Source organism: Thunnus maccoyii, chromosome 23 (assembly GCF_910596095.1).
Source record: "Thunnus maccoyii chromosome 23, fThuMac1.1, whole genome shotgun sequence".
NCBI lineage: Eukaryota > Metazoa > Chordata > Actinopteri > Scombriformes > Scombridae > Thunnus > Thunnus maccoyii.
The window spans coordinates 14004976-14017166 of NC_056555.1; the positions used below are offsets into that span (position 1 = coordinate 14004976).

The 12191-nt window shown below is 39.8% G+C and overlaps 1 protein-coding gene across 6 annotated transcripts in view; it reads left to right on the forward strand.

The window, feature by feature from the left end:
- The window catches only part of cacna1c (calcium channel, voltage-dependent, L type, alpha 1C subunit), a 147822-nt gene extending 138581 nt beyond the window's left edge, over positions 1-9241 (forward strand). For 4 of the 6 annotated variants that reach the window (XM_042402937.1, XM_042402936.1, XM_042402935.1 and 1 more), the window contains one exon: positions 134-9241. In XM_042402937.1, coding sequence (XP_042258871.1) covers positions 134-625 — 492 coding nt within the window. In that variant the 3' untranslated portion in view covers positions 626-9241. The remainder of the gene's footprint in view (positions 1-133) is intronic. The other 2 variants (XM_042402933.1, XM_042402934.1) reach the window with 2 other exon arrangements.
- Positions 9242-12191: the final 2950 nt, after the last annotated feature.

Genomic DNA, 12191 nt, shown 5'->3' on the forward strand with positions numbered 1-12191 from the left:
TTCTACTTTTTACTTAACCTGTTTCCCTTCCATCTTACTTACTCTCCTTCTACCTGCCCCACTCCATCACCCATCTCCCACGATCATCCTCCCCTCCTCTCCCTTCTTTTCTCTTTCTCTTTTCCTCCTCAAGGTGCTAATATCAGAGGGTTTGGGCCAGTTCGCCCAGGACCCATCCTTCATCGAGGCCACCAAAGCCGAGTTGGCCGACGCCTGCGATATGACCATCGAGGAGATGGAGCACGCCGCCAACAACATTCTCAATGGCAACACCACCACAAACGCCACATCCAGCACCTCCTCCACCTCCCAGCACAGCCCCAATGGCAACCTCCTCCCCTTCCACACAGCAGCAGCAGCAACGCACAGGGAACGAGCGGTCAGCTTGACTCCCAGTGAGGACGGGGGAGAGGCTGGAGGAAGCAGAGGCTCCATCCACGGGCCGTCCTCGGTGGAGGAGCGGCAGGAGCTGTTAGCAGGAGGGAGAGGACAAGACGAGGAGGAGGAAGAGGCGGGAGGGAGGGAGGAGGGGCACCATAGAAGCTCAGTTGTGATTGGAGGAGCGCAGCAGAGGAACAGCGGGCTGTTGGAAGACGAGGATTTGGAGTGCGTGACGAGTTTGTAGGAGCCGGCTCAACGGGTTCGATCGGCCGACTGGCCCCTCTGACATCATCAGAGACTGACGCTTGTCAGTGCTGGGTAACAGCGCCACGGCTGGCTCTGTTTGTCCCCGCCCCTCACACACACACACACACACTGTCTGCCTCTCTGCCATGCGTAACTGCTCTGGACAATGGCGGCCAGTGACGCAACCTTAAACACCTGATTAAGAATTTGTTTATATGAGTTTGTATGTTTGAATGTTTGTAGTAAAGTATACCACACTATACTCTATACTATCTGAGTGTATGCTTGTTGAGTGTGTGTGTGTGTGTGTGGTCTATGATTTTATCTATTTGTACGCACATTTGCGTGTGCGCGTGTTCTCCACACGTGTCTGAGTGTGTCTCTAAAGTGCCTCACAGTTTTATCATGTCCTCAAAGTGTGAAGAGCAGAAAAGTAGAGACGAGCAAAACAAGACGGAGGAAAGGAGAGATGAAGTAAAGGTAGAAAGGAAACAACAGAAGCAGGACGTCCTAATATGGATTTCCTGCTTTCGACATAGTGTGTTAATTGTTTTCATTTCCTATGCCTACTTTGGTGTTGTGTTATTGTTGTTTGTCTGGCCGCCATGAAGCCAGGTAAGGGACAGCAGACCAGCTTGTGTGGGGGGGGTCAGTTAAGGATTCAAATCTGACCGCACCCACTTGAGGTCAAAGGTCAACTCCTCCTTCTTGGTTCATTGATGATGAAGCGCTGTATTGAGTAAACAGGGGCAAGGAAAACCCTGTTTGAAATCTCATTTCTCCTCCTCTTCCAAAACTAAGGAACCTTGGAGCACAGCCCTGCCAGCCTGGGGGTGGGATTAAGGTGACACACCACCCCCAGCCAAGGGGGGAAGGATTTGAGGGATGGACCAACAGCCACAACAGGGCTGCTGTAGGGGGCCATGGGTAAAGACACTCTTTGGCCAACAGGAAGCCAGCCAGCTCTTTTAATCGCTGGTCAATAAGACGCCAGCGAGAGACAAACTCATCTTGACCTGGCTTCGCCTCCTCCGCTGCTTTTCCTCGTTTGGCCACACCCACGCCCTGCCCCCAACAGGAAATGGGAGGAGCATTTGGTGGCTAAGCAGAGACAGCAAGCCCCCTTTTCTGCCTCATACCTCGCCGTTCCTCGCTCCTCCCTCTCTCCTTCCTCCCTCCTCTTTGGTTATTCCACCATCCCTCTCCTTCCATTGCTGGGTTTTTGCTTTTACGGCCCTCTGAGAGGCGTGTGTGTCGAACAGGGCAAAAGAGACGGAGGGTGGAGGAGAGAAGGGGAGTGGCAGATTGAAAAGAAAACAGACTCTGGGCATGGATCTACAGAGGATCTGTCCGTCAGTCAGCCTCACTTCCTTCTCCAAGACCCTCCTCTTCCTCTCAGCGTGGAATCCTATTGGATTGCTGCCACACACTCTCTCTACAGACCACGCCCACTATGTATTTAACAGTTCAATATTGTGCAAAACTGGCTAGCCATGACTATTTTGTTTTATATTCATGATGTTATTGGTTTAATTTATCCTTGATTTGTTTGCACAATCGGGGTGCTGGTCTTATAAATGTATTTTTGCTCGGTTTATTTTAGGAGAATTTTAAGAGGTTTTAAGTATCGAAGCAGGGCGTAGTGTTTGCGTGCGAGTGTATAACTATATTTGTGCGTGCGTGTGTGTGTGTGTGTCTGCGTTTTAGTACAGGATGATGTGTGTGCGTATGAGTGTGAGAGATAGCGTGTGTATCTAAAAGGGGGGTCTTTCTCTCTATCAGTATGCACCTTTTACAGATTGTATCTATTTATTTATTTATTTTTCCCAGAAGAGAAAAAAATGTGTGAGAATGTGCATTTGTATGTGTGTGTGTGTGTGTGTGTGTGTGTGTGTGTGTACGCGCGCCTGTGCTCGAGTGGTTACTTATGTATTCTAAAAAGCTGATTTTAAGCCTAGACAGTAAATTAAGGTAGCATTACAAGTGTGGTGTGTGTGTGTGTGTGTGTGTTGTGTGTCTGTGTGTGTGCGAGTGAGTGCGAGTGAGGGTGTGTGTGATAATGGGCCTCCTTAACACAGGGTTACCATGGACAGGCATGCTTCCAAAGCTTTTGTGATTTCTTTAGCACAGTTTTTACTTTTTAGCCAAGCTGCAGAGTCAAAAGCCACTCTAGCTTCGAAAATTAGTCATCACTCAACTATTTTTTTTTTTTTTCTGTTAAGAGGTAGATAGGCGTAACGTCTCCTGCGAGGTCAAAGGTTAAGTTCATAGTGGTGATGAGTTTCAGCATCGCAGCTTGGCCAGAAGGTAACCAACCTTTTTGGCAATTGCTGCTTTTCTTCACGGCGGATGGTTGCTCTGAACGGTGGAAGCACCAAATTTGTACCGCCCCCAGTGACGTGTCATGAATGAACTGGGGGAGGAGTGTGACGTCCTGATCGTCCAGCTGTAACACACCGTTATCATTTAATCATAGTTAAATCTGCAAATGAACTATTAGGGCTGGTGTACAGATGCTGCAAGACACATCTCTTTTGTCTGAGGTCTGCTCACATCACAAAACATTATGATTTCATTGTTAGAGATAAACTCATTTCCTGTCTGAAGCATCATTGCTGGAAAAAAAAAAATTAATGGAAAATTTATATAATTTACCGATAATTTAGAAGATATGAAAATTGGTTAATGGATAAATGAATTTTTGGATATAGATCAGAAAACTGTCAGCTCAGAAGGAAGTTGCATTCTGGAGGATTCCCTTTTGTTTTTTTTGTCTAATGGCTTCTAGGTAGCGTGCTGACAACATTTGATTGATCTTTCTCTATAATAGTTTGTTTATTTCTCTAGTATAGTTTGGGCTCACTTCAGATCAGGGTATGGTCACAGTTAAGGCCATAGCCAGGTACGGTACTCAGGCGTCAGTACATCACACAAGGCACATGTCCCTGTTTCACATTGATATCTTCTTCAGAAAACCATTCCTGACGTGAATATTACATCATCGGTACCGATTTATAAAAAAGATTTTATAGGATTTAAGAATGAAACACTGAAACTAATTCAGTTTGCTCAAATAAATGTTATTTAACGTTGTACTAGCCACTACAAATTTGGAAAAAAAAACATCAAATCCCAATGCCAAGTAACTAAATACTAGGATAATATTAAAAGTCTGTATGTTAGACTAGTGCCCACATGCAGACAGAAGTTCTTTAAGTAGGTCAATAAATTAATGTCCGGCTTAAAACATTAAAAACAATACTTTTAAACTCTCAGAGGTATCAAGAAACATTGTTATTGTCCTCTGAAATCTCAATTAAAATGGCATTGATTTCCCACCCAGAGACATTTCCACATGCCAAGTTACGGCATTTCGTTTGTTTTTGTTGTTGTTGTTTTTTTTAAGTATTTACCTTCAAGTACTCACTGCAGCGCTCTCATTCCTACATGTTCAGCAGAGTGAGTTTTTGGCAGGGAAGGGTATGCATGAACACACTGCCATACACTGCATCCTGTGCCAGTAACAGACTTCTGACATTATTATGCAAACTAAATGTGAATGTTGAATGTGTCTTTAGTGGCAGTGCTATTGTTGTTTTGTGGTTACGGCCAAACTGCAAACCCTAAAGAAGTCTGTGGTATCAGTGGGATACCCCTCCCTGACATTTAGTCTTTCTTATCCAGGATCCTCTTGCTCTAGAAGAAAATATCATTAACATCTTATTCTTTCTTTCACTTACTCTAAATACACCTCATTAAAATAGGCACTGTTCTTTATTGAAGTAATTTGATACCATAAGCTAACAAGCTACTTCGCAGCTAGTGGCTCACATCAGTTTCAGTATAAGCTGCTCTTTTTTTGTCTAAATATTGGAAGTCAGATTTCAGGATGGTCAATAATGTTAATGTGTGTGTTTTAACCTTAAGTTAGGACAATTATACTCTGTGCTTTGGGTTGAATTAGCCCTAGTATAGTTTCATTACACCTGAATCTAAAAGACAAGAATATTCTTCTCCCCACTACAAGTATTTATTTGCCAATTTATTCCTCAGTGATGAATTGTTAATTGAATTGTAGTGGTTTGTGTATCCAGGCTGCTACATCGCCTGGATGCCAACTCATTTGACAATGAACGACAGTAATTGCTTTAATTATCCAACACACAATCACTTCACTTTCATTAATCTACTTACATACATACTCACAGCATAACCCTGCATGTTTATAAGTGCCAAACCAGGCTTAGTTGTGTCTGTTACCGAGGCTCTCTGGTTTTTACAAAGAAGCAAGTGGAGAGAGATTCAGAGGCCTGTGGTGCCCCCGTGTGGAGTGGAGCAGCGTTTCAGTTTTTATGTACAGGTTAGCATGAACTATGAGGTGTTGTGTTGCAGTATAGGGTGGGGTGTGCGGAGTGGGTGTAATCCTGCATCCCACAAGATATGCAAAAACAATGCAATAACTATGACTGTATACAAGGTTCCCCAAGTAAATATACTTGTGAAAGTGAGAAAAAAAAAATTCAATATCATGGAGATGTTTTTTTTTTCTTTCTTTTCTGTTTGTTACATTTTAAAGTAAACTCAGTGGTTTCCATGCCAGAGAAACCTAACATACTTGAAATCAGGTACATTGCAGTGCAGTATAGTAAAGATGTATTTATTTATCTTTCTCGTGCCGGGGTGTTCGGTCTGCATCTTCACTCCAAAAAGTTGAGACAGCGACCTGAAATCAGTGTTTTTGCTTGCAGTTTTTACATCCAGCTGTCGGAGACCCAGAATGAAAAGCTGATCATTTATTTTTAAGGATTCAGCAGCAAAAACAACTAACTTTACCTCCCTGACTCAATACTTTTTCGGCTGTATCCCTTTCTCTCGTTTATTTGCGGTTCATTTTTTTAAATGGATTGAGATACGTGGGTGTACCATCAGTATTGCATGAGGTTCACACGTTGCCAGGTTTTGCAGTCGTTTAGTCGTGATCAGGTTAAGTATCATATCACATTATGACAGAGTAGCTATTTCTATTTAGTGTACATAATGTATGATTGAAGTCAATATTTCTTCTCTAGATAAAGGTATCATTTGACTGTGGGCAGCAGTGGTGGGCTTTTTGAAAGGTGATTTTGCATATCTTATGGGCTCTTAGTTCATTACTTGAGTTTATATAGTTGTCAAAACACGAGAGGTTTAACAAACTTCAGTATTTTTTACTCCACAATTAAAAGAGGTGTCACTAATTCTTTAACTACAGTACCGGTCAAAAGTTTGGACACACCTTCTCTTGAATGAGAAACTTTTGACTGATACTGTACGTGTTGCCACAGTCTCTTGTCTCACTTCAACTTCTACATTTCCCTCATCTGACATGTGGAAGACAGACCAGATTTAAAATTCTCATGAAAAGGACCAAATTACTCAAATGAGTAGATTTTCATGGAATACAGATGGATTGAAATCCAAACAGACGAACACACACAGGCAGGAGCACATAGAAACTTAATTGCTTACTTGCATTGGAGCACAAAGTCAACTAGATACATGAAGTGGTCGATATGAAGTCCACTGTTTAACTAAGTGTTTGTTCTTGTTCTTCCTGCCAGGAATAGACCTTTCTCACAAAAGACATTTTGACTTGTCAGCAAGAAACGCACAGGTAGAATGAATAACATTAATGATTGCTTCAGCCAGTATTCAGCATGTACTGTACCAGTGCCACGGACGTAGCTACTGTGTTTACATTCTACAGCTACACACAAAATTACACAAGGTGAGTTTTTCAATACTGGTATTTTCTGAGTCAACATTTCTACATTTGACTATTTTGTTCCAAAAAACACATAAAAAGAAAGGGACTCTATATTTCTCCACCTGAATTATAATCAGGCATTGTGGATTGAGAGGGTTTTGAAATAGCACTCGTTGTTTGGGGAGATAAAGAAAACATTTAAAATTTGAATTAATATAAATAATGTGAGGGAAAGATATAAAGAAAGTCAAAGAAAGTCAAGGCTGCCGTTTGGACTCATTAACTCAGTATTTTTAAAATGCCTCTCACGATCTGGAACACTGAAATCGAATGCAGCCATTATTAGTTACGCCTGTGTTTGACAAGTCACATTGTCCACAACAAGAGAGGTCTATTGTGTGTGTTTATGTTCCTGCGGTCTCCGCCTCTCTTTAGATAGCTGGTTGGCATTTTATCAGGCTGATAAGCTGCAGCTGCGCCCGCTGCCTCTACACTTACAGCCAGCTAAACTAAAACCACCCCGCTTTGCTACAAAGGGTGTAATTCAAATTCAAGTAATTTCCTCGAATGAAAGCTAGAAAGAATAAATGATTTCTGATAGACGGTTGACAATCTAGTTGGCGATTGATGACAATGGGAAGCAGTAGTGGATGTCTGGGCTGAGTTTGATGGAGTGTAGATGGTTTTATTTCATCATGTTTGGATTTCAGGGTGGTATAAGTTCTCACATGGTGAATTATATATCCAAGTAATGTTTATGTGCATGGGTTTCTCTCTCTAGGGGTATAAAGTATTGGTCCTATGTGAATGATAATATCTTTTGTCTCACCACTAGCCAATGATTGTATATTTTTATATACCATATATAGCAAGATATCTATGAATATATAATATTTAATCACCAGAATGTTAGAGTAAGGAAAAGGCAGGACACTTACAGTATTTGGCAATATAGTTAGTGAAATCTTGGTCATAAAGATGTGTTATATAAGCCTACTGACTGTAGCGTCAGTATGAATTTATTGATCAAAGTCCCACTTTATTGACTGTATTTTTGACCAAAAGGAAACAGCAGGGAATATTGTAATTACATTTATTGAGGAGGAAACATTGTTTATTTTAGCTGATGGTATACAAGAATGAGCTTTTAGGACATTTTCAGAAACAGGGCTGGATGATTCCCAGACTATGGATAAGAACTGTTAGCTGCAGAACACAAATGACAGAAAGTCTACTTTTTTGATTTCTTTTTTCACCACAGCTTAAAACCACAGATTATTTAGCCTTTACCAGAGTTACAACTCTAACATCAGGAGGCTCTTTGTTCAGCTATCAAAAGGACATTTCCCAGAGTGCCATGCAGTCTCCTTTGGCTCAGCTAGAGATGGTTGACGATATCCAAACCATGTTTTAAAAAAATCTGCTCTATCCATTCCATGAATATTTTTTCTCTACTGGTTCAGCAGTTGGTGGAGTTAATGTTGAACCTTGATAGCCGCTGTTCAGTTTTAAGCAAAATCTAATGTGTTTGTTTTATGTTTTGTGAAGTGGGCTGAAAGACGTTAACCTACCAGCAACCTGTCTGCACAGGTCAGAGTCTGGACATTTTCTTACTGTAGCATCGAGAGACTCGTCTCTCTTGAACTAGTCCTACATCAGCGATACATGCACATCCACTGTGCACTTTGACACACACAGACATTATTCTATTTTAGGGACTAAAGACATCTAACCAAAAAAATTCCACCTATGAAGGACTAGACCTCTCTATGCTTTTAGCCATGAAAATCATGTAGCTTGTATTTATTTTCTTCCAAGAAAGGATTTGGAGGACTTGAACTAAATCTGTGCAGAGAAATTCATTCACATCTTATTATCTTTGGCGACTTATTTCAACAGTATTAAATGGAATGACAATATATGTGGGATTTAATGTGGAAGAGAAAACTTTATCTAAAAAAATGTTGAATTCATATTTTGCATGATGCCATCTTAAAAGTGATGACATACAGATTTTATGTTTGTGTGGAAGAGCTGCTATACAGATGTCATCTAACACACTTTAACACAAAAAAAGAAAAAGTATTTTACACATAAAGTTTAAAAGTTAATAGTTTATCATAAACTTCTTTTCAGAGAGAAAGAGGCTGGCGAGCAGGAGTCTGGTTGTTGTTCCTGTCTTGATCGCTCCTCTCATGGATCTGCCATTTGTTGCAACAGATGTACGTTATATTTTCTTGTAAACCGAAGTGTTTGTTGATCATTGTTTGATCCTGACAAGAAAAAAAAAATATTTTAAGATGACTATTTTGAATATAGATTTTATTTTCCTTTTTTCTCAAGGTGAAATCAGCATAGCCTGTTGTTGTAGGATTCTAATTAATCTAATGAAACCTAATTAAAATATGAATTCCCTTTTCTTGAGAAATAAGAGAGCATCATCTCTTTGTTTTGTTTTTTTTCTGTTGTACAGACGTTAATTTGACGCCGACGGTGATGAAGGCTTTGGTAAATGGAACAGAAAGTGAAAGAGGGAATATATCATCAAATACAAGTTTATATTGCAAGTTTGTTCTATTTTAGATATATCTAGAAAAAACTATATCTAAATTATAAGATATTAAATGGCAGCTTGGAGCTGGATGCTGCAGTCTGGAGGAGGATTAAAAAGAACTCTCCAGATGTGCAGGTGCCATAATATGGATTGTATTAAATTCTACACATTTTCTATACTAAACTTCTCAGTTTTACCATCAGCTGGATGTTTCCATCAGGTTTAGAAATCACTATTGATAAGTTTCCTTTGAGTGAAGACTTGTCTGTTTGGTTTCCAGTGCATAATAAAGAGGATTTTAGGGAGTAACAGAATACATGTGTTGGGATTACAATTACAAGATTACGGTTAAAAGTGGTACATTTAATTAATTACTGTGACAGATTAGAGACACTTTTAGGAAATTAGGCATTTGCTGGAGTAATTATGATCAAGAAACTAGGTATCACACTGGCAGATGACGCAGACGAGTGAAAATTAACTGTTGGATTTGATACACAGTACAGAATTTATATTTCCAGCCTACAAAATGAAAGCAAATTAAAGTAATTGTAAGGATTTTGTAGGCAAAGTGTTTCATTTCACTAAATTAATTTGGTAAAAATATATAAACCAACCCTTTGCGTATTGTACTACACGAGCTCATTAATAACAATTTTTTTCATATAGCAAGTTCATGCATGAAACTTCTCATAGACGCATGTAAAGTCTTCACCGCTCAGTTTAAGGAAAAATTGGATTTGTTCACTCAAGAGTCGTCGGTGAGGAACAAAAATGTGACTTTTTTTCTGTAGCTGGTGAACCTGAAAATGAACCAGATATAGCTGAGATTTGCTTGCCCACTAGATATATAAATATCTGATAGTATATATAAAAGTCATTGTGTAGCAGCACCTCTCTACGTCAACATTTAGGATGACTGTTAGTTTTGTTAGGACCTCAAAAGCCTCACGTGTTTGCCGCTCGTTCCTTCTAGTATCAGTGTTATCATAATCATAAAGAAGATCCCTATTTGCACATATGAAATACCACAAGTCCTGACACCAGGATTGCTCTTCGTGTTTCACTTTTACGGAGAGGAGCAGAGCTTTTCCTGATTGCACCCGCAGCCTGTTGACTGAGAAGAGTTTTCTGTATCAGCTAGTGGTTCTTTTTCTTCAGGATATAGCAGCTCTAGAGGTGTGGCAGCAACTTTTTCGATGCAGACTTTCTCTGTCAGCGGGGTTCTGGTGTTAAATCAGCTCGTCCTCAGAAGAACCATGAATGTCTCTGCGTCCCTGCATCTGCTCTCTAGTTTGACTAATAAGAGCTACTTCACATTGCACCATTAATGATAATTATTTCCACACTGTCATCCCTCGAATGTAGGACGCAGTGATGTTCATACTGGCATTCTGACATATTGGGAAAAAAAATCCATGTTTAGTATTTGAAAGTTATATTTACCCTACTGGTTTATGTTTGGACATTTTCCTAGATGTTATCTCAGTTTTGACTACCACAGACATGAAAGATCTGAACTTAACTCTTTGCTGACACGCGCCATCTTGACAAAACTTTATTCCGAGCAGTTTCATCTTGCTTGGAAAGCCATGATCGGATCACATTTGACCGCAAAGAGTCAGAAACAAATAGGTCTTGTATGCCTGTGTGTGCGCAAAATGCAGCTTTAACGAATTATTTGGCAGTCAAGTGTTATCTTCCGTGAGCTATTTCTTGCACCTCTTTAACAGCATGCAGGCGTAAACTGAAAGTCAACATTGAAAGCAACATTAATCTTTCTTTTTCTTTTCTTTTTTTAAATCCAGGCGGGGTTTAATCCCAGCCTTTAGCCAGCCTGATGATTAAATGGCAGGGGATCCACAACTCCATATACAGTAGTGTTTTGCCAGGGCTACATGGCTCTGTTCTCCACTGGTCAGTAGTGTCTTATGATCTTGTTTGTAGTCTTAGTTCACTACTCATGCTAAGTGTTAAAGGGCCTTTGACAGGATTGAGCTGTTTGTTTTTGTTCTTTTCCCTTGAAGAGAAATCTGTTAATCCTCAAGTTTGGGTTTTGTTTTATTTGAGAGAGAGAGAGAGAGAGAGAGAGAGAGAGAGAGGTGTTCAGACAGAGACCAACAACCTATTTGTTGTAATATTGGTAGTGACGCTACTGTTAAATGTAGTATTTAATAACAGCACTATTTATGGTCAAAAAAAAAATGAACTAGAGTGTGTTATTGTGCTTGCGGTAGCTTCGGAGGCAGGTGGCCACTGATAACTTGAGTTCTTTAACATAAGCCACTCCCCCCTCCACTGTGCGAGGGTTTTCATTGGTTCTGAGGTTGCTAAGTGACACGGGCCCAACATCATTTGGTCGCCTCAGTTACCACGTCTCCTCGGTGACGACTGCATGGTCTCACAGTTGACACACCCTTTTTCTTCTTCTTCTTCTTCTTCTTCTTCTTCTTCTTCTTCTTCTCTATCTTTTTCTAAAGGAGAGTTCTTGATTTTGTTTGTTTTGTTTTTTTCATTTGTTCATTCATTTCATTTTAGATTTTAGAAAGCGAAAGAATACAAATGAAATAAATCAGAATATTAATTCAATCACTTTTTCTACTCCTATTTTCAAAAAAAAGTGAAATGAAAAACCAAACAAAAAGTTGATTTGTAAATAAGTAATGTACAGTTTGTATCTGTAACTTGTCAGTCTGTCATTGGTGACAGAGTCTGTCTTGCTTATAACGCACGCTACCAGTAAATAAAAAAGGAAAAAGTATATTTAGACTGTATGGTCCCTTGAAAGCAAGTTTTAAATTAATATCTGATGTATATTCCTGTAACATTGCATTTTTATCTGAGGAATGATGTTATTAAAAAATTGCAAATAAATTGCATTTCATACAGCTGTGTTTTTCACTTCCCTCTTACATCCGGATGTCTGTGGCTCCAGCACAAGTGTTTCAGGTATTTTTTTTCCAGGCAATTCATCTGAGTAGACCAATCGTGACACACAGCTATTAAGCAACTTACACATGCCATTAAATGTATAGTCAGTAACTGTATGAAGACTATCCAAGCATTCAAATACACCTAATTTGGACAAGGAGCACCAGAATCACTGATTGAACACTAATGAACTTCAAAAAGGTGTCACAGGTCACATCAGATGTTTTACTATCCAAATCCATTATGAATTCTGGATTACCAATTTCTGATCACTTTATATGAAACAAATGTAGATGTATTGATAGATGATCTTCCATAATAACACAATGACTG